The 26,102-nt window shown below is 62.2% G+C and overlaps 1 protein-coding gene across 4 annotated transcripts in view; it reads right to left on the reverse strand.

The window, feature by feature from the left end:
• IQSEC2 (IQ motif and Sec7 domain ArfGEF 2) overlaps positions 1 to 26,102 on the reverse strand; it is a 60,419-nt gene that overhangs the window by 6,362 nt on the left and 27,955 nt on the right. For 3 of the 4 annotated variants that reach the window (XM_084612919.1, XM_084612922.1, XM_084612921.1), the window contains 6 exons: positions 12,151 to 12,445; positions 11,294 to 11,698; positions 9,834 to 10,678; positions 8,154 to 8,315; positions 7,705 to 7,827; positions 5,216 to 5,382 (listed from right to left, as the gene is read on the reverse strand). In XM_084612919.1, the coding sequence (XP_084469045.1) occupies positions 5,216 to 5,382; positions 7,705 to 7,827; positions 8,154 to 8,315; positions 9,834 to 10,678; positions 11,294 to 11,698; positions 12,151 to 12,445 (1,997 nt within the window). Of the gene's footprint in view, positions 1 to 5,215; positions 5,383 to 7,704; positions 7,828 to 8,153; positions 8,316 to 9,833; positions 10,679 to 11,293; positions 11,699 to 12,150; positions 12,446 to 16,888; positions 17,211 to 26,102 lie in introns of those variants that run through there. The other variant, XM_084612920.1, reaches the window with a different exon arrangement.

Raw genomic sequence — 26,102 nt, forward strand, 5'->3', positions numbered from 1 at the left:
CGTGGTCCTCCCAGGTCTGGCTAAAGACACAGATGTCATCAATATACGCCACGGCAAAACTCTCCATCCCCCTCAGGAGCTGGTCCACCAGGCGCTGGAAGGTGGCCGGCGCTCCCTTGAGGCCAAACAGCAGGGTCAGGAACTCATAGAGCCCCAGAGGGGTGATAAAGGCCGATTTCAGCCGGGCATCTGCATCCAGCGGCACTTGCCAGTAGCCCTTTGTAAGGTCCATGGTGGTAAGGTACTGAGCTCCTCCCAGCTTGTCTAGGAGCTCGTCTGGTCTGGGCATGGGGTAGGCATCAGATACAGTGATGGCATTGAGCTTCCGATAGTCCACACAGAACCGGACCGACCCGTCCTTTTTGGGGACCAGCACCACCGGCGAGGCCCAAGGGCTGGCAGATGGCTGGATCACCCCCAAAGCCAGCATGTCCCGGACCTCTCTTTCCAGGTCCTGAGCAGTTTTCCCTGTGACTCGGAAGGGGGAGCATCTTATCGGCGGGTGCGACCCTGTCTGCACCCGGTGGACAGTCAGATTAGTGCGTCCAGGCTGGTTGGAAAACAGCTGTCGGGATGGATGCAGCACCCCCCTGACCTCAGCTTGCTGGGCAGGGTTAGCTGATCCGAGAGGGGAATTGTTTCCAGGGGGGAACCAGCTCTGGTCCCAGGGAATAGATCTACTAAAGGGTCATCTCCCTGCACCTCCCACTGTCCACACACGGCCAACACCACATTCCCCCTGGCATAATATGGCTTCATCATATTCACATGGTACACCCGGCGGTGGTGCGCCCGGTTCGACAGCTTCACCACATAGTTCACCTCATTGAGCTGCTTGACGACCTTGAAAGGGCCCTCCCAGGCGGCCTGTAGTTTGTTCTTTCTCACGGGGATGAGAACCATCACCGGATCCCCGGTGGCGTAGGCACGGGCCCGCGCCGTGCGGTCATACCAGACCTTCTGCTTCCTCTGGGCTCTGGCCAGGTTCTCCCTGGCCAGGCCCATGAGTTCAGCCAGTCTCTCTCGGAAGATCAGGACATACTCCACCACTGACTCTCCATCGGGAGTGGCCTTCCCCTCCCATTCGTCTCTCATCAGGTCCAGGGGGCCCCTCACCCTCCTGCCATATAACAGTTCGAAAAGCGAAAATCCGGTCGACTCCTGGGGCACCTCCCTGTACGCGAACAGCAGGTGCGGTAAGTACTTGTCCCAATCCTGCGGGTGCTGGTTCATAAAGGTTTTCAGCATCATCTTTAGCGTCCCATTGAACCTCTCCACCAGCCCATTGGACTGGGGGTGATAAGCTGAGGCCCAGTCGTGCCGGACCCCACATTTCTCCCACAAGCACCGGAGCAGGGCCGACATGAAGTTGGAGCCTTGGTCTGTCAAGACTTCCTCGGGGAACCCCACTCGGCTGAAAATGGTCAGGAGCATCGGCCACGGTGTCGGCTTCAATGGAAGCTAAGGGCAGTGCCTCGGGGTAGCGGGTGGCAAAATCTACCACCCCCAGAATGTATTTCTTCCCTGACCGGGTCGTCCTGCTGAGAGGCCCCACGATGTCCATGGCCACCTTCTGGAAAGGCTCCTCTGTGATGGGCAAAGGCCTCAAAGCCGCTTTCCCCTTGTCCCGGGCCTTCCCCACCCTCTGACAGGGCTCGCAGGATCGGCAATACTGCCGGACCGTGGTAAAGACCCCGGGCCAGTAAAAGTTCTGTAGCAACCTCTGCCGGGTGCGCCGGATTCCCTGGTGCCCTGCGAGGGGGATGTCGTGGGCCAGGGACAGGAGCCTGCGGCGATACTTCTGGGGGACCCCCAGCTGCCTCCTGATCCCACAGGACTCCACTTCCCTTGTGGGAGCCCATTCTCGGTACAGGAACCCCTTCTCCCACAGGAACCTCTCCTGGCAGCCTCTCCTCATGGTCCGTCCCACACCGAGGTCGGCCAGGTCCCTGAGCTTGCGCAAGGAGGGATCTTTCCTCAACTCGGCCTGGAACTCAGCGGCTGGGGAAGGGATGGGGCCCGGTCCCCCCTCATTGGCCGGGTCTGAGGCCACAGCCTCTCTGAGCCGTGCCCCTCGGCCCTCCCTCCCCACCAGGGTAGGGTCCTACGCCTCCGGTGCGGTACCCTCCCCGAGGTCAGGGCGCAGTGCCCCTCGCCGGCTCTGGTTACGTGTCACAACCAGGGCGGTCTGGGGCTTGCTTAGCCAGTCCTCTAGGTCTCCCCCCATCAAAACTTCAGTGGGCAAATGGTGGTGTACCCCCACATCCTCGGGGCCCTCCTTGGCCCCCCATTTCAGGTGTACCCTTGCCACGGGCACCTTAAATGGGGTCCCGCCCACCCCTGTCAGGGTCAGGTAGGTCTTGGGCACCACCCGATCTGGGGCCACCACCTCGGGCCGGGCCAGCGTCACCTCCGCGCCCGTATCCCAGTATCCATTGACCTTCCTCCCATCCACCTCCAGGGGAACAAGGCACTCTCTCCGGAGGGACAGCCCCGCGCCCACCCTGTAAACCGAGCACCCTGAGTCCAGAGCTTCCAGCCCTCTGGCGGAGCTGGCCTGGGGTACTCTTCCCTCCTGAGCAGGTGGTAAACTGGCAGCCCCCCTTGCCTGGGTCGTCTGCCCCTCGTCCAGCTGAGTCCCTACCCAGTTAACCCTGGGTAGGTTGGGTCTGCTCAGTCTGTCCCTGAGCCCGGGGCACTGGGACCGTACGTGGCCTCTCTGGCCACAGTGATAGCAGCTCAGGTCACGTTGGTCCCCTCGAGCGGGTCGGAGGGGCCCGACGCCAGGCGTTCCCCGTGGGAGGGGGTTCCCCCTATTTCCCCGCTGGGAGGCCCCATGGTGACTCTCTCTCTGCATCGGGGGGGGGGAGGGGGGCTGTCCTTTTGGGACTCCTCCCGGCTACCCCCTGACCGACTGTTCACGAACTCGTCGGCCAGCTGCCCTGCGTGCTGGGGGTTCTCGAGCTTTTTGTCCACCAGCCACAGCCTCAGGTCGGAAGGGCACTGATCATACAGTTGCTCCAGTACGATTAGGTCCAGCAGGTCCTCTTTAGCTCGGGCCCCAGCTGTCCACTTGCGGGCATACCCCTGCATCCGGTTGGCCAGTTGTAGGTAGGTGACCTCAGGCGTTTTACGCTGACTCCGGAACCTTCTCCGGTACATCTCGGGGGTCAGCCCAAACTCACGGAGCAGGGCCTGTTTGAACAGTTCATAGTCCCCTGCCTCCGCCCCTGTCATCCGGCTGTACACCTCCACGGCTTTGGGGTCCAGTAAGGGGGTGAGGAACTGGAGCCTGTCTGCAGGGTCAACCCTGTGCAGCTCACAGGCATTCTCAAAGGCCGTCAGGAAGCTATCTATGTCCTCCCCCTCCTTCCGCTGGGCCAGGAAGCACTTATCAAAGCTCCTTGCAGTCTTGGGTCCCCCCGCACTCACCGCAGCCGGGGTCCCACTGCTCCTCAGCCTGGCCAGCTCCAGTTCATGCTGTCTTTGTTTCTCCTTCTCCTGACGTTCCCTCTCCTTCTCCTGACGCTCCCTCTCCTTCTCCTCCTGCTCATGTTGACGTTGTTTCTCCTCATGTTGACGTTGTTTTTCATGATCCTCCAGCTCCCTCATTTTCATCTCCCTCTCCCATTCCAGCCGCCTCCGCTCCAGGGATGGGGAGCTCCACCGGGAGGATCCCCTGCTGGGTGCCGGGGTCAGGGTGCCCTCGGTATTCGCTGGGCTTCCCCCAACCCCTCCCCCAGGCATAGGTAGGAAGGGTCTCGGGATGTCCTCGGCAGCAGTCTGACCCCTCCCAGCCCGGTCAGGCCCCAGGGCCCACGCTGCGTCTGCCGGGCGGCTTCCCTCAGGGACAGGGATCGGGTCATCCAAGCGATCCCTCTCCTCCAACTGGGCAATCAGCTGTTCCTTGGTGGACCTCCTGATGTGCAGCCCCCTCTGCCTGCACAGCTCCACCAGGTCGCTCTTAAGGCGTTTAGCGTACATCTCCCTGCTGGCCACTCGCAGGCCGGGCAGCTTTCCATGGTTTCCAGGAAAAGCCCTTAGCATGCCAGTCCTTCTTGAGGTCACCACCTCTTTGCCAGGGTCGAGCTGCAGACTCCTCCGCCCCTGGGACCGCTCGCTGCAATCCCTCGGGGGACCCTGTTACTGCAAAAGTCCTTCTCTCTGGTCACACACTCCCAGGGGTTAACTGCCCCTTGAAACCATCTCTCTCTGAATCTTCAGCATGCCTGGTCCCCGTCAATTCCCCTTCATTTTACTGCTCCCCAGTCACTTACTGCAGGAAGCGCCGTTCACGGGGTGCAGTAAATCCCACCGCTGCCACCAGTTGTCACAGAGTGTGGGGGAGTCCAGGCCCTGCACCCCTCTTCCTGGGATTCACTGAGACTCTCAGCCAGCCAGTAAAACAGAAGGTTTATTGGACAATAGGAACACAGTCCAAAACAGAGCTTGTGGGTACACCCAGGACCCCTCAGTCAAGTCCTTCTGGGGGAGCAGGGAGCTTAGACCCCAGCCCTGGGGTTCCCTGTGTTCCTCCACCCAGCCCCAAACTGAAACTAAACCCACCCAGCAGGTTCCCTGCTGCAGTCTCCGTCCACATTCCTGGCCGAGGTGTCACCTCCCCCTCCTGGCTCAGGTGACAGGCTCTCAGGTCTACCATCCCCAGGGCACATTCCCAGGTCAACACTCCCCCCTCCCTGCTGAGTCACATCGTCACACAGCCTGTTCTAGAGCAGATGGGGCTCTGGCTCCCGCTGTGGCTCTCAGCTGTTCTAGAGCAGGTAACCAGGCCCGGTGGCTCTAGCCCACCGCCCCCAGGTGTGGATCACAGCTGTTCTAAATCCCAGTCTGTTGTAGAGCGGAGGATCCAGGTCTTGGCCTCTCGGACCTCTTGCACAACTCCTGGCAGTTCCAGAGCCCAGCTCATTCTAGAGCAGAGGATTCCCCCCACCTGTTCTAGATCCCAGGCACAGATCTCATCTGGCACAGGCCCCAGCCACTCAAAGCCCTGGGCTCCCATGTTCTGGATGTCGATGGGGTTTAGGGGCAGGTTCTAGAGCAGCTCTTCTCACAGTCCCCCGGTCAACCAGCTATTCTGGATCCTGTTTCTTTCTAGACCAGGGATCTAGCTACTTTCCTCCGAAGTACCTTCCCAGCTATATCCTGGTACCATCGGGGGATTCGACGGGTTCCCGAGCACCCCTCCCCCGCTTACCTCTGAGGTTCTTGATGAAGTCGTCGAGCTTCATCTTCCTCTCAGGCTTGACGCTGGGGCTGTACATGTCGGTGTTGAGGAGGATGATGGCAAAGGCCAGGATGAAGATGGTGTCCGGGTTCCGGAACTGGCGCACAAGCGGGGCGTTGCAGACGCAGTAGCGCTGGCTGCGCCGGGAAGCAGAGAGTGAATAATCCTCCTTCCCCTTCCCCCACCACAGCACAGTGCAGCCTAGAACCGCCTTCTAGACCACTCTAGAACATCATCCACATTCCAGAGTGATGCCTGTGTTCTAGATCACCGCCAACCTGAGTGCCTTCTAGATCGCCCTCCACCGCATGCTCCAGAACAAAGCATGCCCTGTTGATGCGGCGTTTGCAGAACCCTGGCATTCTAGATCCTGGCCTGTTCTAGAGCGGATGATCCAGGCTCTGGGTCTCTGGCTCCTGTGGTGTATCCCAGCCGGTCTAGATCCCTGCCTGTTCTAGAGCAGATATGAGATTGCCACCGAGTCAAACGGCCAAGAATCTAGGGCGGACGGACCATTAAAAGAATGACTCGTGATTCCTCGCCGGTTTCAACAAGACCAGAACACCAATTTCCACCGATTACCAGTATTTTGGGATATTTCTCTTCATTTTGAAATATATTGATTTCAATCACAACGCGAGCTACAGGTCGGAGCATGCAGGGGCATACGAATGTTTAGCAAATCTGGCACGGAAATACCTTGCCACACAGGCTACAACCAGACCAGGTGAATGCCTAGTCTCAATTTCAGATCACGCTGTCAATAAGTAGCGGGCGGCGTGATCTCCCGTGAATGTAAATAAACTGGTTTCTCTGAGCGACTGGCTGAGCGAGATGTAGGACTGAGTGGACTTGTAGGCACTAAAGTTTTACATTGCATTGGTTTTGAGTGCAGTTGTGTAAAAAAAGATTATTCTACATCTGTAAAGTGCCCTTGCACCATTACGAGATTGCATGACAGGACAGGACCGAGGGGAATTGAAAAATACCAGTTATTTGGTTTCTCTTTTGTAGAGGGCAAATATTTGCAGTCAAAAATAATAACCCTAAAAAGTGATCCCTGTGCGCTTTGCGTTCTGTGTTGTAACCAAAATCAAGATATTTGAAAATGGAGAAAAACATCCAGTCAAAAACAACAACGTAAAGTTGGCCCTGTCCATGTGTCTTCTGTGTTTATTTGACTTCAGCGTATTTGAAAATGTAGAAAAACATCCCAAAACTATTTATAATCAATGGAAATCAGCATTCTGGTCTTGTTTAGCAGTGCAATTAAAATGGAGCTGATTCGCGATTTGTTTTTTTAAGCGAGTTAATCTGTTTGGAATGAATGGCTGGAGTGAAATGCGATTCATCGACCGCCCTGCGAGAGCCATGTCTAGAACGCCTGCTGTGTGGTTATCTCCAGCGACGCTGGTGAAGGCAGGCCGTGTTCTAGAGCGCCGCCAGTGATGTCACACTCTAGAACACGGTCTGCCAGCACCCCCGGTGTAGAACACCGGCTGTGTTCTCCAGCTAAGTCGCTGCCAGCCCCACTCTAGAGCTCTGGCTGCATGTCAGGGCAGCTGGCCTGCTAGGGCACTGGGGCACTGATCGACACAGACCCTGTTCTAGATGGACAGGCACATCCTGGAATAATATCCATCTAGAACATGGGTTCTAGAAAATAGGCTCTAGAATGTGGTGCGGCTATCTAGAACATGGACTGTGGGCACGTCCTAGGCCCCTACCAATGCCTGCAGCCTTCTACAGGACATCCCAGCAGACCACCAAGATGGGCTGTATTCTAGAAGGCCGCGTGGGTTCTGGGGTGGCAACAAGGCCAATCCTGCTCCAGAATGGGTCAGGATTTCACCGAGCTTGTTAAAGGCGTCAGTGCTCTAGAACGCCAGCTGCTTTATACGCCCGCCCCGGGTCTAGAACGCCAGACTCCACAGCGATTGAGCTGACCCCCCCTGAGCTGTAGCTCACGAAAGCTCATGCTCAAATAAATTGGTTAGTCTCTAAGGTGCCACAAGTACTCCTTTTCTTTTTGCGAATACAGACTAACACGGCTGTTACTCTGAAACCCCCCTGAAGGGTTCATGTAGAGTTCATGCACCTGGAAACATTCAGGGCACACCCTGAGTGTTGTGTAGGAGCAGGGGGGAGAGAAATAAAAGAGAGGGTGGAAAAGCTGACAGGCAGAAGCCTGTCGGCAGACCAGCCTGCTTCCTTGCTTAAAGCCTTGTCTGTCTTGTATTTAAACTGCAACACACACACACACACCCCGTGGGTTCTGGTGTGGCAAGAAGGCCAATCCTGCTCCAGAACGGGTCAGGCTTTCACCGAGCTTGTTAAAGGCGTCAGTGCTCTAGAACGCCAGCCGCTTTATACGACGCCTGCCCCAGGTCTAGAACGCCAGACTTCACAGCGATTGAGCTGACCGCCCCTCAGCACCTTGGGAAGGTTCTCGAACCGACCTGAAGGCTTCGATGAGTCTCTCAACCTTCTGCGCTTCCCCCTGCACCCGGATGTGCGACTGGAACTTCCGCAGAGCATCGTCCAGGTCCATGTTGGAAAAATCCATCTCATCCACCACACAGCTGGAAAGGGGAGGGCAGGTCAGTGCTGGGTCCCCTCCAGAAGTTGCTCAGAGATCCCTCCCATGCTCCAGCGGTCTCTAGAGTCTCGTGGGAGAATGTGCGGGATGACGCCCAAAGCCAGAGCTCCACCGCCCCCAGGAAGGTGGGTCGGAAACCCACTGGCTGCCCACAATTGTTCCTCTCCAGACAGCACATACACCCTACTCTAGATCACATGCTCTAGATCAATTTGTGCTTGCTGTCTTTGCTCCGGGTACTGGCTTCCATGCCCCCCCTTGCTCCAGAACATCCCCTGCTGGAGACGTTCCCCCCCGGCAGCCCCTTACTCAAGAACATCGCGGTTGAACTGCTTCTGCCGGTTGCCGAGAAATTCGCCAATCATCTGCCGGCTCAGGCCCTTGCGCTCCAGGATGAAGTGAGCGACCCCGACTGGCGTGTCCGAGAGGAACCCTCTCTCAATGAGGTACTGGATCCCCTTCTCCGGCTTTCTGTGGGCATGGAGAGAAAGGGTCTAGAGTCACCACCCTCTAGAACACTGCTTCCCTGGGGCAGACGGCTATGGGAACTGGAGAGGAGACGCTAGGGGAGGGGGGTGAGAAAGCAGGAACATGGCTAGATCTCTGCCATTCTAGAACCAGACCAGACACAGGCCAGTTCCCCTCTGGAAGGAACATGGCCATTCCAGATCATCGCTGTTCTAGAAGCAAGTCATTCAAGACCACCGTTCTTGGACACTTCCAACAGGAGCTCACTGATCTAGAACAGTGCCCTCCCAGAGCCGCACCACTGCAGACAAGATGTTGTTCTAGAACATCTGCATAACTCTGCTGTTCCAGATCAGAGGTTGGGAATGTGCTCATTCTAGAAAACATTGCCCGCTGAGAGCAAAGGGCTTAGCTAAGAGTGCCGGACACCTGGATCTCAGGGGGGCTTTTGCAGGGCTCGAGAAAACGTTCAAGACTATGTTCTGGGATAGACATGTCTGGCCAGCTGTGGGTTACCTAGAACACACAGTACATCTGCTATGCATATTCAAGCACAGCCCAGTGTTAACCTAGAACCCAGGTACTATTGCGACCGATTATGTAGAAGCATCAATGAGTCTAAAAGGGATACTCCAGAACAAATTACAGTCGATCTAGACACCACCTAGAGTTTATATTGTGTTAATCCAGAATCCTGGCTCTGTGGTTCTGGATTCTTTGGAGCCCTCAATGCTATTCCATAACGCAGCCACTCTAGAGGAAAGCCAGTCGCCCTGAGGCAAAACAAAAGTGTAGGGCATTTGTCTGTTCTAGAGCAGTGCAACTCGAGAGCCATTTTAGAACATGCTGGTTCTAGACCAATGATTAAGCCAATCATTAAGCCAGGAAGACCGACTGCTGTTCTAGAGTGGCTTCGAGACCAATTTGGCTCTCTATCACAGATGCAATCATGTTTTCATTGATGTGGCCAGCCAAGAACGGACTAGATAAACTGATCCAGAACACAAGGCAGCACCCAAATCCGCAGCGGGAAAATCTCCCGCTAAAGCTCCCAGGTGGATTGGTTCCAGGGCGCTCTAGATCCGGAACATGGGCAGAATTCTAGAACTCCAGGACCGGGAGGAAGGGGCCCCTTCTCAGGGTCTAACGGCCGGAGCAGGATCCGCCTCCGAGGCGCGGGCTGAGTCACGGCTCCAGCTGGCTAATTGGATCCCTAAGGCTGCCTCCCAGCCGGGGGAGACACGGCCCTGCCTGGGAAGCAGCTGCTGTGTCCTTCAGTAGCAATTCAATCAGTGACCGCACCGGAGAGTGAGGCCTCCGGCCCCACCCGTCCGATGCCCCGGCGGGGGCTGCGGGGCGGGAGTGTGGGGCTGGGAGGGGCAGGGCTATCGGGGGGGAGGGGCAACCCTCCCTCCAACTGGAATTCTGGGAAACAGTGCCCTCAGCCCCTCCCCCGAGGAAGCCCCTCCCCTGAGGAAGCCCCTCCCCCGAGGAAGCCCCTCCCCGCCCCGGGGCACCCACTTGTTGAAGAGGTTGAGCCCGATGCGATAGTGACGCCGTTGCAAGAGGTCGTGGTTGAAGGCCGGCGAGTCCCAGCTGTGGCGGGTCTCCCGCTGGTACGTCTGCTTGCACAGGCCCGGGCCGGGGCCGGCGGGTGGGGGGGCCGGGGGGGGCGGGGGCGGGGGGCCCCGCAGGCTGTCCCGGGAGGAGGAGCCCGAGCTGCAGTTGATGGTCTCGTTGGAGTTGCTGCTGCTCGGCAGGCTGTCGTTGTCGCCGTCCGAGTGCTCGGGACCCAGGCGTCCGGGGGGCGGGGGCGGGGGCGGGGCCGGCTCGGGGCGGTAGTGGCGCAGGGGGTGGGGGGAGGGGGCCGGGGGCGGGGGGGCGGGCGGGTGCTTGGGGCCCCCGCAGCCGTCCGGCTCGTAGGCCAGGCCCCGGTGGACCGAGCTGCGCTCGGAGCGGTCGCTCAGGTCCACCGAGCTGTCGCTGGGGGGCTCGATGGTGAGGAGGGGCAGGTGGGCCCCCCGCAGGCGGAAGTCCCGGCACTCCAGGCAGGGGGTGCCGCGCCGGCCGGCCCCGTTCTCCCGGCTCTCCTCCCGCTGCGGGGCCCCCCAGAACTCGGGCCGGGGCTGGGCCGGTGGGGGGCCGGGCTCGGGGGTCTCCGAGCTGGGGGGCCGCTCCAGGGAGAGGGGGGAGGCCGGCACCCCCTCGTCCAGGTACAGGGTGACGTCGCTGAAGGAGGTGGCCGCGCTGTCCCCCTGCTGCTCCTTCGACTCGCTCTTCTCCAGCGGGGCCGGGCCCCCCCCCTCCGGCGCCGGCAGCGGGTGGCAGTTCAGGGCCTCGTCGATCGACGCCGCCAGAGACTTCACCTGCCGGGGCAGCGGGGCGGGTGAAAGGAGAGGCCACGCCCCCTATGCCCCGCCCCTCCTCGCAAAGCCCCTCCCCATGCACAATTCTTCATGAGCCCCACCTCCTAAGGGGAACTAAGTCCCTCCCCTCCTTATAAGCCCCTCCCCTCTGTACAAGCCCCCCTCTAACCAGACCTGCCTCATTAACCCCTCCCCTCCGAACAAGCCACGCCCCTATGCAAAATTCTCCATAAGCCCCACCCCTTAAGACGAACTGCCTAAGTGCCTCCCCTCCTTATAAGCCCCTCCTTTCTACACCAGCTCCTCCTCAGAAGCCCCTCCCCTCCTAATAAGCCCCTCCCCCTATGCCAAGTGCCCTATTAGTCCCTCTTCTCTATACAAGCCCCTCTCCTCCCTATAAGTCCCTCCCACAGTCGGGGGGAACCCTGGGGAGCAGGAAGGGGAGCTAAGATTGTGAGGAGGGGGGATCCCGGGGAAGAGCTAAGATTGGGGGGAGGGGGGAATTCCCCCAGTCCCTCTGCGGGGGGAGCTAAGGTGGGGGGGACGGGGGATCCCCCAGTCCCTGGTGGGGGGCAGGGAGCTCCCCGCCCCACGGGGGCCCGGTCCCCACCCCACCTGCTTGGCGAAGGAGTCCTCCAGCTCGGTGATCTCGCTGCAGAAGTCGCCGGAGGAGGCGTGGAGCGAGCCGCTGTCCAGGCCGGCCCGGCAGGAGCCCCCGTAGGGCAGCCCCCCGCGCTCCAGCAGGTGGGGGCGGGCGCTGGCCATGGTGCCCTCGTCCAGGGAGGCCGGCTTGCCTTCGAAGTAGGGGGCGGTGCCGGGCCCCTTGTCGCACTCCTCGAAGGAGAACTGCATACGCATGTTGGAGAGGACGATGCGCCGGGACATGCGGCTCTCCGAGGCCGAGCTGCGGAGCCGCTGGAAGTTCTTGTTCATGCGGTACTGGCGGAAGGCCGTCTGGATGGTGCGGGCTGCCCGCCGGCTCAGGAAGTACCCCCCGTATTTCCGCTCCAGCATCTCCACCTGCGGGGGGGGGGGAGACAGGTGGCAGGGGGGGCGCAGGCCAGGGGAGTCCCGGGGGGGGCACAGGCCCAGAGGTGGGTGCTGGGGGGACCACAGGAAGGGAGGGGGTGTCCTGGGGGGGCACAGGCCAAGGGGATCCAAGGGGAACCACAGCCTGGGATGCGGTGCTGGGGGGATCGCAGCCTGGGAGAGGGGGTTCCAGGGGGTCACCGGCTAGGAGATGATGGTCCCGGGAGCGGAGGGATCACCGTCCGGGGAGGTCCCGGGGGGCACAGACTGGGGAGTCCTGGGGGTGTGTCACTGGTCAGGAGGTGATGGTTATGGGGGGGACACAGACTGTGAGGCTCCTGGGGGACACAGGCCGGAAGGGGGGGATCCCAGGAGGGCCACGGTGGGGACACAGTCTGGAAGGGGCGGATCCCAAGGGGACCACGGGGCGCGGGGCACACTACCTTCTTGTCCTGGAGGTCGGTGGAGAGCTCATAGCTGTCTGACAGGGCCTTCGATCGCTTGTTCTCCTCCTCCTCCTGCTTGCGCAACGCCACACTCGCTGGCTGGAGCCGCGCCCGCTGGGCCCAGGGCAGCCCGGGGGCCGGGGGGTGGCAGGCGGAGACGGTGGAGGTCAGGGGCCCCAGGTCATAGGGCTCCCCAGCCTTGGGCAGCTCGGCCCCGCAGCAGTACGGTGCCTGGCTGCCCGGGCTGTCCACCGTCGCCCCAGCCTCGCTGCCTGGTGGGTCCCCCTCCACGCTGCGGGGAGAGCAGACGGGGCAGGGGGTGAGTGGCCGGCACCTTCCCCTTGGAACCGAGCCCGGACGCCGGTCTAGAACCCCGACACCCCCTGTTTCCTGCCCACTCTAGAACACTGAGAGGGCAGTCTGGTCTAGAACCCAGAAACCCCCTAATGGCGTGCCCACTCTAGAACAGCGAGGGGGCAGTCTGGCCTAGAACCCAGAAACCCCCAATGTCCTGCCCACTCTAGAACAGCAAGGGGGCAGCCTGGCCTAGAACCCAAAAATCCCCAGTGACCTACCCACTCTAGGACATGGAGAGGGCAGCTGGTCTAGAACCTGGACACCCCTGTGACCTGCCCACTCTAGAACAGTGAGAGGACAGGCTGGTCTAGAACCCAGACAGCCCCAGTGTCCTGGCCACTCTAGAGCACGGAGAGGGCAGTCTGGTCTAGAACCCAGACAGCCCATGCAGCTGCTAGCTCTAGAAGCCGGGTTCCCCCTCCTGGTCTAGAATCTTGTTCGGACAGTTCCAGGGCATCTGTGGCCTGTCTTGATCTGGAGCCCAGCCAATCCGCTGCCCGGTTGTCTGTAGAACACTGAGAACGAAACCAGACCTAGAACACTGGCTGCTTGCAGTGTCACCCCCTCTAGAACATCAATTGCTCGCCGCTGCCCCAGTCTTGAGCCCCGACAGCAGCCTGTATTACCAGCTCTAGGCCTATCCTGATCTAGAACCCAGCCATTCTGCTGTGTGCTTGTCTCTAAAACACCAATGGTGCAAGCTGATCTAGAACACCAGCAGCTGGCCGCTTTGACATACTCTAGAACATCGATAGCCTGTCCCCGGTCTAGAGCCCAGGCAGCAGCCTGTATTGTCGGCTCCAGGCCTATCCTGATCTAGAACCCAGGCTGCCTGTTGGGTCACCAACTCTGGAACAGCAAGAGCCCGACCCGGTCTAGAACGACAGCAAACCATTCTCTTGTTCACACTAGAGTATCGAGTGTGCATCATGATTTAGAGCCCAGACAACTTGGCCCACTGTTCATCCTAGAAAATCCAGATCACACACTGAGCTAGAACCCAGAGCATGCAGGTGCCCTCCTCTACCCAGATGACACCTCCTGCTCTAGACCCTCATGCTCTCTTGCCCAATGCAATCCCTGTGCGGCGTTATATGCAGCTGTTCCCCAGCCGCCCCGCCTCAGAGACGGCTGCATTGCACCGCCGGGCGAGCCGTCCATGGACAGCACTGGGGGTAGGGGGCCCTGTGTTGCGCCTGAGGCCCGGCCATGTTTCTAGGAGGCCTGGGTGACGGGGAACGGGAAGGGTACGGAGAGCTGGAACCCCACCCCACACAAAGGTAGAGCAGGGTTCATTCCCTCCAGCAGGGGGCAGCAGGGACCCAATGACAGACGGGTCTGGGGGGTGCAGTCAGGGGCCTGGGGAGCTCAGTGTGGGGGGTCCGGGAGCAGACGGCAGATGGGGGACTCAGGAGCAGACAGGGAGGCCAGGAGGACCAGGGGGCAGTTGGCAGGTCTGGGGGCAGACCGGGGGACCCAGGGGAGTCTGGGGGCCGACTGGGGCTTGGCGGGCAGTTGGGGGGGTGACCCAGAGACAGCTGGGTTCATTCACCAATGTTGCGGCTTGTCCTACCTTCCGGCAGTACCAGTCTCATGCACACGGCAGACACTACATGGCCAGGGCCAGGGGGCAGTCGGGGGGCCAGGGGCAGTTAGTAATTGAGGGGCAGCGGGGAATTCGGGGGGGCCCAGGGGGTGGGTTTCAGATGGGGGGGCTGGGGGGATCCGTGGGAGAGGGTGGGTTTCAGGCTGGGGGGAGGGAACCGGGGGACAGGGTTCATTCAGGGGATCGGGGGTGGGATTCAGGCAGGGGATCTGGGGAGGATCTAGGGGGCCGAGGTTCAGCTGGGGGGGCCAGGGTTAGTTAGGGGAGTCCGGGGGGGCGGGGTTCAGCCTGGGGGGATCCAGGGCTGCAGGTTTCAGGCAGGGGGAGCCGGGAGGTGGGGTTCAGCTGGGGGGGATCCAGGGGGTGGGGGTTCATTGGGGGACCGGATTTCAGCCAGGGGGAGCTGGGGGGACGGGGTTTAGCTGGGTGAATCCGGGGGGGCAGGGTTCAACTGGGAGGAGCCGGGGGGGCCTGGGGGACAGGGTTTCCGGCAGGGGGATCCGGGGGGGCCGGGTTTCAGGTAGGGGGTCCAGAGGGGGCTTCAGCCGGGGAGGATCTGGGGGGAACCGGGGGAGTAGGGTTCAGCCGGGGGGATCCAGGAGAGCCCGGGGGCTGGTTTCAGGCAGAGGGTCCGGGGGGGGGTTCAGCCAGGGGGGATCTGGGGGGAGCTGGGGGGCAGGGTTCAGCTGGGGAGGAGCTGGGGGGGTTCAGCCGGGGGGGGAGCCGGTGGAGTGCGGGGTTCAGTCGGGGGGGAGCTGGGGGGCGGGGTTCAGCCGGGGGGGAGCCGGGGGGACCCAGGGGGGTTCAGCCGGGGGGGATCCAGGGGGAGCTGGGGGGTGGGGTTCAGCTGGGGGGCCCCAGGGAGGCACAGGGAGGTTCAGCCGGGGGGGCCCGGGGGGCCCAGGGGGGTGCAGCCGGGGGGGATCCGGGGGGATCCTGGGGGCGGGGTACAGCTGGGGGTCCCAGGGGGGTTCAGCCGGGGGGATCAGGGAGGATCCGGGTGGCGGGGTTCAGCCGGGGGGGATCCGGGGGGGCGGGGTTCAGCTGGGGGGGCCCGGGGGGAGCTGGGGAGCAGGGTTCAGCTGGAGGTCCCAGGGGGGTTCAGCCAGGGGGATCAGGGAGGATCCTTGTGGCGGGGTTCAGCTGGGGGGGATCCGGGGGGACCCGGGGGACGGGGTTCAGCTGGGGGGGCCCGGGGGGCGGGGTTCAGCTGGGGGGGATCTGGGGGGGTTCAGCCGGGGGGGAGCTGGGGGGCAGGGTTCAGCCGGGGGTCCCAGGGGGGTTCAGCCGGGGGGATCAGGGAGGATCCGGGGGGCGGGGTTCAGCCGGGGGGACCCGGGGGGCGGGGTTCAGCCGGGGGGGAGCTGGGGGGCGGGGTTCAGCCGGGGGTCCCAGGGGGGTTCAGCCGGGGGGATCAGGGAGGATCCAGGGGGCGGGGTTCAGCCGGGGGGACCCGGGGGGCGGGGTTCAGCCGGGGGGGAGCTGGGGGGCGGGGTTCAGCCGGGGGTCCCAGGGGGGTTCAGCCGGGGGGATCAGGGAGGATCCGGGTGGCGGGGTTCAGCCGGGGGGGATCCGGGGGGCGGGGTTCAGCCAGGGGGGCAGCTGGGGGGCAGGGTTCAGCCGGGGGTCCCAGGGGGGTTCAGCCGGGGGGATCAGGGAGGATCCGGGTGGCGGGGTTCAGCCGGGGGGGATCCGGGTGGCGGGGTTCAGCCGGGGGGGCCCGGGGGGAGCTGGGGAGCAGGGTTCAGCTGGGGGTCCCAGGGGGGTTCAGCCAGGGGGATCAGGGAGGATCCTTGTGGCGGGGTTCAGCCGGGGGGGATCCGGGGGGCGGGGTTCAGCTGGGGGGGATCTGGGGGGGTTCAGCCGGGGGGGAGCTGGGGGGCAGGGTTCAGCCGGGGGTCCCAGGGGGGTTCAGCCGGGGGGATCAGGGAGGATCCAGGGGGCGGGGTTCAGCCGGGGGGACCCGGGGGCGGGGTTCAGCCGGGGGGGAGCTGGGGGGCAGGGTTCAGCCGGGGGTCCCAGGGGGGTTCAGCCGGGGGGATCAGGGAGGATCCGGGGGGCGGGGTTCAGCCGGGGGGGATCCGGGGGGGTTCAGCCGGGGGGATCAGGGAGGATCCGGGGGGCGGGGTTCAGCCTGGGGGGATCCGGGGGCGGGGTTCAGCCGAGGGGGGAGCTGGGGGGCGGGGTTCAGCCGGGGGTCCCAGGGGGGTTCAGCCGGGGGGATCAGGGAGGATCCGGGGGGCGGGGTTCAGCCGGGGGGAGCCGGGGGGCGGGGTTCAGCCGGGGGGGAGCTGGGGGGTTCAGCCGGGGGGATCAGGGAGGATCCGGGGGGCGGGGTTCAGCCGGGGGGGATCCGGGGGGGTTCAGCCGGGGGGGCCCGGGGGGCGGGGTTCAGCCGGGGGGGAGCTGGGGGGTTCAGCCGGGGGGATCAGGGAGGATCCGGGGGGCGGGGTTCAGCCTGGGGGGATCCGGGGGGCGGGGTTCAGCCGGGGGGGATCCGGGGGGGTTCAGCCGGGGGGGCCCGGGGGGCGGGGTTCAGCCGGGGGGGAGCTGGGGGGTTCAGCCGGGGGGATCAGGGAGGATCCGGGGGGCGGGGTTCAGCCGGGGGGGCCCGGGGGGCGGGGTTCAGCCGGGGGGGATCCGGGGGGGTTCAGCCGGGGGGGAGCTGGGGGGTTCAGCCGGGGGGATCAGGGAGGATCCGGGGGGCGGGGTTCAGCCGGGGGGGATCCGGGGGGCGGGGTTCAGCCGGGGGGGCCCGGGGCCCGCACTCACCAGTGCAGCAGTTTGCGCTGGATCTGCCCCCGGCGCCGCTCGGACGCGCCCCGCAGGCACCACATGGCGGGGCCCGGCCGGGGCGGGGTCCCCGGGGCTCAGCGGCGGCTCCGGGGCACGGAGCAGCTCGGCCCGCGGCGCGGCGCCTCCATCCCCGGCGCTGGCTGGAGCCGGGAGGCGGAGCCGGGACTTGGGGCCGCCCCCAGCCCAGACAGCAGCCCCCCGCCGGGGAATCCCCCCGGCAGGGGAGCCGCGGGGGCTGGGAGCCAGGACGCCTGGGTTCTCTCCGGGCCCTGGCGGGTCAGAGCAGGGAGGGGTGGGAGCCAGGACTCCTGGGTTCTCTCCGGGCTCTGCGAGGGCGGGCGGGTCAGAGCAGGGGGGCTGGGAGCCAGGACGCCTGGGTTCTCTCCGGGCTCTGCGAGGGCGGGCGGGTCAGAGCAGGGGGGCTGGGAGCCAGGACGCCTGGGTTCTCTCCCGGCTCTGCGAGGGCGGGGGGGCTGGTGGGTCAGAGCAGCGGGGGCTGGGACGCCTGGGTTCTCTCCCCCTGTGTTTCTTGCGAGACGGTCTGCGGTCATCCCTCCCCCCACAGCCAGCAGGGTGGGGGGTGGGGAGTGAGAGACAGGGACACACCCAGAGTGCTGGACACAACCACGCACACCCCCACACGCGCGTCCACGCCCACAGAGACACGGCATCCCCACTGGTGCACGCTCACGTACACACACACCAGCTCACACAATCACACTCACAAGGTTGTACACGCAAACCCCAATGTGTACACAGACACCCGTGTACACACGCACACACAAAGACACACAAACACCAACATGACCACACAGATGTGTACCCACACAACCACAGTCACATACACACCAACACCTGGATACACACGTGTGTACACACGACTACACGCCAACACCTGGATACACACGCGTATACACACGACTACACGCCAACACCTGGATACACACGCGTGTACACACGACTACACGCCAACACTGGATACACACGCGTGTACACACGACTACATGGCAACACCTGGATACACACGCGTGTACACACGACTACACGCCAACACCTGGATACACATGCGTGTACACACGACTACACGCCAACACCTGGATACACACGCGTGTACACACGACTACATGCCAACACCTGGATACACACGCATGTACACACGACTACACATCAACACTGGATACACACGCGTGTACACACGACTACACACCAACACCTGGATACACACGCGTGTACACACAAACACACGTGCACCCTCCCCAGACATATACGCAAACACACACATATGCACAGACACACACGACTACTCCCACTCGCACGCATGTCTACACAAACACCCCTGGAGACACACAAACAGCCCCTCGGCTGGCTCACCAGCCTCCCTCCACCCCTACACAATGGTCAACAACTATACAGCTCGGGAATTATTGATGAGGCCAGCAGGCCAGGGATACGGTTGCTATGGGGACAGGCGGTGGGGGGGGTGCCGGGTTGCTATGGATCCTGGAGGACGGAGGGCTGGGTACCATCGCCATGGTGACGCAAAGGCAGGGAGGTTGAAGGAGTGACGGGGACTTGGGGGAGGGTAGCTCAGGGGGGGACCTCCCCCTACTGCATCCGCCCCGCCCCCCCCGCCTCCCCCCAAGCCAGAAGCCAGGTCATAAACTCAGGCACAACAGGGGATGGGAAAGCCAGGACTCCTGGGTCCCCTGGAAGGGAGTGGGATCTAGTGGGTAGAGAAGAGGGGGACTCTGGGAGCCAGGACTCCTGTGTCCCCTGGGAACGGAGTGGGGTCTAGTGGGCAGAGCTGGGGGGGTGGGGGTTGGAACCCAGGACTCCTGGGTCCCATCCCTGTCTCCTCCACTCCACAGCGGCTCCAATCCACAGCTTCCAGCACCGCCCCCCCCCCCCCCGCCAGCCCCTACATAGCACAGCCAGCCAGAGTCCCCTCCCACAGCAGCTGCCAGTCTCCCCCCCCCCCATTGCACCCCGTCCAGGCTATGACTGGGGGGGGGTACCTTCCAATCACAGAGATATTGGGACTCCAGCACCTTTGCGGAGTGGGTGGGGTGGGGACTAGCAGGGGGCTGCGGATCAGGAGTGAGGGGCACCAGCAGACCTGGGGAGGGGAACGCAGAGTTGGGGGGAGAACCCAGGAGTCCTGGCTCCCAGCCCCCACCCTAACCACCAGACCCCACTCCACTCCTGAGGCTACCAGCCCAGCCCTGTGAAGTCAGTAGCCACCCAGGGAGGTTCCCAGCGGGGAGTCAGCCGGGTTGGTCCTGGGTCCCCCTGGTGCCGCCAGGGCCTCCCCCCAAAATCTGTAGTGAAAGGCAGATTGAGAGTTGATCTGGGTACATGCAGCGCCTGGCACAACCGGGTGGTGGCGCCATGACCAGGGCTGGGACTGCCCGTGTGTGTGTGTCCCTGCACCCCCTGCTGGAGGGGACAAGCGCGTGCGTGTGTGTGTGTTTTCACAGGCTCTCAGGCCAGAAGGGACCCATAGGACGTGTCTAACCTGGGCCATGGCAGGGCCCAAATACATCCCTGTATGAACTAGAGCAGATCTCATGGAAAAACACAGAGTGTATGTGCCCCAACCCTGGCCGCATGTAACCCCCGACCACGTCACAACAGTCGCCATCCCAGCCGCCTGTTACCCCCAATCAAATAGCAACAGTCCCTGTCCTGGCTGCCTGTAACCCCCAACCAAATACTGACAGTCCCCATCTTGGCCACCTGTAACCTCCGACTAGCGGCAGTCACCATCCCAGCCACCTGTAACCCCAACCACATAGCAACAGTCGCCATCCCGACTGGCTGTAACCCCCAACCAAAAAGCAACAGTCCCTGCCCTGGCCACTTGTAACCACTGACCACATAGCAACACTCGCCATCCTGTCTGCCTGTAACCCCACTGCCACATAGTGACAGTCTTCTCCTGGCCGCCTGTAACCCCCGACCAGCAACGATGGCCATCCCATCTGCCTGTAACTCCCACCACATAAGAACAGTCGCTGTCCGAGCCACCTGTAACCCCTGGTCCAAATAGCGGCAGACAGTCGCCGTCCTGGCTGCCTGTAACGCTGACACAACAGCCGTGGCCAGTAACAACGTCCCCAGCACCTGTTTCCTGAGTGCCCCCCCCAGCCCCCCGGCCCCACCCCAGGAGCTCACCCCGCTCTGCCGGCTGTGTCTGCGCCCTGGGCTGTGCGGGACATTATTTCCGCCTGGGATCCCCCAACCCCCACAGCTGCAGCTTCTGGGCTGGACCAGCCACTTCCCCTTCCCAGCTCTGCCCGGCCGGGCGACCGCACCCAGCCCTGCCCTGGCACCCCCCAGTGCCCAGCCCCGGCTGCCAGGGGAGAGCGCCCCCTGCCCCACTCCCTGTGCCTGGCGGGGGCGGCCCAGGGAGGGGTCACGCTGTCTCCCTGTCAGCGGTGCTGGAACACTTTTCATGGGGGGGCGTGCTGGAAGTAGTTTTTACTTTTTACCTCATGCCCCCCCCGCACCCATCCATTCCCCTCCCCCCGTCCCCTAGCTGGGAGCAGGTCGTGTTCCCTAGTTCCCGCCCCTATGTTCCTCGTCAGGCAGGTGTCCTGAGACCCAGAATCCCCTGCGCTCCTGCCTCTCCCACAATCCTTTGCACACCGGCATGTCCCAGAATCCTTTGTGCTCAGCCCAGTCTCCCAGCATCCTTTGTTCCCGCGCCTCTCCCAGAATCCTTTGTGTTCCCCTGCCTCCCAGAATCCCCTGCTCACAGCAGCCTCCCACAATCCTTTGCACCCTCGCGTCTCCCATCATCCTGTGTCTGTCCCTCTCCCAGAATCCTCTGTGTTCACCCTTGTCTCCCAGAACCCTTTGCTCATCATGCCTCTCCCAGAATCCTCTGCACCCAGGCCTCCTGCCTCTCAAGCCCCTGTCTTCGGGGGGGGGGGTTGTACCCCGAAGCCGCTCCTCCAGCCACCCCTACTTCCACTAGTGCACCTGACCCAGAAGGTGTGGGGCCGGGGGGGCTGTGCACCCCCCCACAAGCTCACCCCCCTCCCCTCTGGCTGATGAGGAGTGCAAGCGTCCCCACCACGCTACAGAAGAAGGCCTAGACGTCCCAGCCCCGCCACGCTCCCCGAGATCGGACCCCTGGGCCCAGCCAGCCCAGGAAATACGCTTGTGAGCAGGTGTGCCAAGGCAGACAAGGTGTGAGCCAATGTGGCGGCAGGCAAATGCCCATGCAAGGATACTGGGCCTGCACCAAGTGTAAATGTAGACATGCAAATAGCATGGGTTGGGCACCCTTGTGAGCGTGCAAAAAGTGTAAGTGTAGGTGTGCAAATGCCATTGGCTGTGCATGGAGGTACAAAAGGTGCACGGGCCAGTGTGTGTGCGCGCACATGCTGATACCATTGGCTGTGTATGCTTGTGCCTGGGTGTGCAAAAAGTGTGAATGCAGGGGCATGGGTGTGTGCAAATACTTGTGAGTGGGTGTGCTAAAAGTGCAAAGGCAGGATGCAAACACTACTGGCTGGGCACTGCCTGGGCAGCTCAGAGGCATCTGGGTGCCCCTGACGCACTCCTAGAAGTGTGCAAGGGGGATTTGCACACCCGAGTGGGGGGGTCATGCCACTGCTCAGTTTCCATGCACCCCTGGGGGAGGGATTGCACCTAAGTGGCTGTCTGATTGGGCACAAGTTTGCACGGGGGGGGGGTAGTGCACAGATCCCATGCCCCATCCTCCCCCGACCCCACGCAGGGCAGGCAAAGGGGCCTGTCTCCCCCCCCCCATTTCCGTGCCACCTGTTGCCAAGCAATGGGGAGTGGAGTTGCCTGGCAACAACAAGGTGCTTTTTATATCCAGGCAGTGGGAAGTGGGAGACAAAGGGAGGGGTGACCAGGACAGTGGGGGGAGGCAGCGCAGGGGCTGGGGGCATCTCCATGCTCAGGAGCAGTGGGCGAGGGGGGGGGCTCAGTGCGGAACCCCTCCCCCGCACTTGTGCATCAGTGTGAGAGGGCCATGCAAAGGGGAAGTGTGACTGGGAGGGGGCAGTATGTGAGTGTGCAAATGCTAGGAGCAACCAGGCAGCCAGTGCCTGCATCTCAGCAGCAAAGGACACCCCGCCCCCCCGCCGAGCTGGGGAGAGAACCCAGGCGTCCTGGCGACCAGCCCCCACTCCCCTCCCAGGGCCAGGGAGAGAACCCAGGCGTCCTGGTGACCAGCCCCCACTCCCCTCCCAGGGCCAGGGAGAGAACCCAGGCGTCCTGGCGACCAGCCCCCACTCCCCTCCCAGGGCCAGGGAGAGAACCCAGGCGTCCTGGCTCTGGTTGGTTCCATTGCGGACAGTCGCGCTATAGCCGAGCTGGTCTGGTGCTGCCACCCGGTGGTCATGCTCAGTACTGCACCTCCTGCTGCTCTCGGCTCTTCCCAGGGCCGGAGGCCAGAATTGTCCCCCAGTCCCCACCCCAGAGAGGGGTGTTTTTCACCCATGGCCTGGCCAAACCAGCTGGGTCGGCCTCATCCACCGCTCAACCCCAGCCGATCCCTGGGGCGGGGCAGCCGGGGAACCGCCACACAGAACGCCGCAGTGGGAGGGCTCACCCAGCGCTGAGATGCAGCCACCTCTGGGGTGGGGGCAGCAGGGAACAGCCTCATATAACACTGCCCAAGGACGGCTCGCCCGGCGCTGAGATGCAGCCACCTCTGGGGTGGGGGCAGCAAGGAACAGCCTCATATAACACTGCCCGAGGACGGCTCACCCGGCGCTGAGATGCAGCCACCTCTGGGGTGGGGGCAGCAGGGAACAGCCTCATATAACACTGCCCGAGGACGGCTCACCCGGCGCTGAGATGCAGCCACCTCTGGGGTGGGGGCAGCAGGGAACAGCCTCATATAACACTGCCCGGGGATGGCTCGCCCGGCACTGAGATGCAGCCACCTCTGGGGTGGGGGCAGCTGGATTTAGGAGGCCGAATGAAATCACTGGAGCTGGGCTTTGACCCGGACACCAGGGTTCACGCCCAGCTCTTGCAGAAACAGTCTCATCCTCCTCAGGTGCCCCCCAGCCCCCTGGCATCCCCCAGCGCCCGGCCCCGCCTGCCAGGGGAGAGCACCCCCCTACTGCAGCTCTCCCAGCCAAAGCAGACCAAGTCCAGCTGAGCTGGTGAACGCTGGGGTTATCCATCGGGCTGGCGTGTGGGAGGATCGGGGGGTATCCGGCGCAGAGGGGGTACAGAATCTGCGACAGGTTGCATGGTCCCTTTTATTCCACACGGTTCTCTGCCAGACAAAGCTGGCGTCCTTTCGTACAGTACATACAGCAGCTGGTAGAAAGACCCCTGGGGTTATATTTACAGGGGGGATGGGTTATGGGGCAGATGGGGAGGAGGGGGCGCAGTGGGGGGACACCCATGTCCATATCCCTGTGCATTCCCCTCTGCCCTCCCCCCAAATTACTTGTGCCCGGGTTGGAGAACCCACGGTGCGAACAAGCTCGGCCGTGAGCCCTCGTGTTTGGCACGCCAGCCGTGGTGGCGCATCGGGGTGAGGCACACTCATTTTGCACGACCACCACTGGGGAAAGCCGTGCAAATCCCGCCCCCCCCGGCTCTGTGGCTGCACGGCTGATTCGTGCGGACGACACTCATTTTGCTGCCTCGTTAGCAATCAGGGTGAACCGCACTCCTTTAGCACATCGGGGACACGCCAGATTAGTACAACTCACACCCACCTGGTACGCCCAACTGCCCGCATGGGAAACCAGTGCAATTTTGCACCACGGCAGATTTGTGCAAATCACACTTGGCCTGCCCACTGGCGGCAGGGGGACATATGCACCTCTCCCCCTTCCCGGCTTTGCAAACTGATGACCCAACAAATTAGTGCAAATTACACCCATTTTGAAAGATGACTGACTGAGAATTCAGTGCAAGTCACACTCATTTTGCACATTGCATGGTCAATCGGTGCAATGCACACTTGTTTTGCACACCCAGAATGGGGGAATCTGTGCAAGTTACCTCCATTTTGCACCTCCTCTGCGCTGGGAGATTAGCACAAATCCCCCCTGCTTTGCACACCAGCCTCAATAATTTAGCACCCTGGCTAAGCAGCAGATTAGACCAAGACACACTCACTTTGCACACCTGCTGCTTGGGAGGTGTGTGCCAATTCCCCCCCACACCCATTTTGGTCATCAGCTATGTGCAAATCACATTTGTTCCACCCACCCACACAGGGGCAATTAGCATCCAGCCTTTTGCACATCGATCGCTCAACCATTCCATGCAAATGGCACGTGGGCTTGTGCACGACTGCCGGGGGGAGGGAGCAGTGTCAGGCACCCCCCTTTTGCACGCCAAGTCACATTCATTTTGCACGCCCAGCACCAGGCAGGTCAGCACAAGCCACCCATTTTGCACATGCCCCCGCCCCCACCCTGGGGAACCCCCCCCCTCCAATTTGCAGGTCCCAGGGGGGGATCCAGGCTGCTTGGTGGACAGGTGCCAGAGACACCCGCTTCGCACGGATCCATACACACCCGCCGCCCCCCCCCCCAAAGTTCCAGACGCCCATCGGCATGAGCACGGCCCCGTCCAATCCCGCCGTGGGAGGCACAGTCCAAGGCCCTGAAGAGCGGGGCTGGGGGGCAGGTCCGGGATCCAGGTTTCCCATCCTCTGCACGCACACGCACTCCCCGAGCCTGCGATCCCAGTGCCCTCGGGCAGGTACGAAGCAAAAGAGGAGGCCGCACCAAGTCCAGACGGGGAGGGCGGGGGGCGGAGCAAAATCCAGAAAACAGATCCAGAGAGGCAGGCGGGAGCATTATAGGGTTCAAAGGTTCGTTTGTTTCAGGGCATGGCCATGATGGGGGGGGGGGGCGGAAACCCGTAGAAGCATAGGGGGGGTTGTCCAGATTTTTGGGGGTGGGGCGGGCGGGCTGGTTTCTGCAGCTCCATCGCTGTCCTCCTGCAGGGGGGCGTCGCGGGGGGGCTGGGAGTTAAGGCTTCTGCTTCTGCATAGAAAAATGTGTAAACTGCAATTGGGAGAGTGGGGATGGGGGGGGGCGGCGGAGGCATCGGGGTCCGTTCCAGAGACGCAAGGGAGTCGAAAGCAGCTGCTGAGTTGGGTCTCAGCCCCCCGGAGCCAATCTGGAGTCTTCCCCCAACTGCAACGGGGACAAGGCTGGATTCTGATCTCAGCCCACCAGGGTCAATCCAGAGCAAATCTGGAGTCACTCCTGACTGCAATGGGGACAGAGCCGGATTCTGATCCAGCTCGCGGGGGTCAATCCAGAGTCATTCCCTGACGGCAACAGGGACAGGGCTGGATTCTGATCTCACCCTGCTGGGGTCAATCCAGAGTCACCCCCTGACTGCAATGGGGACAGGGACAGATTCTGATCTCAGCCCATTGGGGTCAATCGGGAGTCACTCCCTGACTGCAGCGGAGTCAGGGCTGGATTCTAGTCTCAGCCCGCTGGGGTCAATCCGGAGTCAAACCCTGACTGCAATGGGGAAGGGGCTGGGTTCTAATCTCAGCCCGCTGGGGTCAATCCCAAATCACTCCCTGACTGCAACGGGGACAGGGCTGGATTCTGAGTCATTAATGTAGACAGAAGTCAAAGGTCCAATCCCAAACTGGGGCCTGCTGGCATTTCAAGGTCAAATCAAGTAGACAGGGAGGGAGGGGGCGGAGCTTGAAAGTCAGAGCTTGAAAGTCAAGCCTATGGGGTTAAAGGTCAATATTAAAGATGTCGAAGGTCAATCTCAAATTGCTGGGGCCCACAGGCAAAAACAAGCCTCACAGGGTCAAAGGTCAAACACAAGTGATAAGAGGCCAAAGATCAGCAGCCATGAAATGGAAAGGGGTCAAGAGTCAAACCCAAATGGGCCGAAGGTCAAACAATTGTCACAGAGTTGCAGGTCATCACAAGGTTGCTGGAAGTCAAAGGTCAAACCCGAATGGGGGCCGAAGGTCGGAAAAATGCATGAGATTTTGTGACATCTCAAAGCCACAGAAGGCCAAAGGTTGACCCGCAATGTGCAGTGATAAGGAGCTAACAGAATTTATGGGGTTAAAGCTCCGCCCAACCATACAGGAGGTGAGAGGTCAAACCCCAATGGTGGGGGTTAAAAGTCAAACAAAGCTACTCGTGTCAAAAGCGTGAGCAGTTAAAGATCCACCTCAGCATTGGGGTTG

This window comes from Lepidochelys olivacea (assembly GCF_965140295.1).
Source record: "Lepidochelys olivacea isolate rLepOli2 genome assembly, chromosome: 23".
In the NCBI taxonomy this organism is placed as follows: domain Eukaryota; kingdom Metazoa; phylum Chordata; order Testudines; family Cheloniidae; genus Lepidochelys; species Lepidochelys olivacea.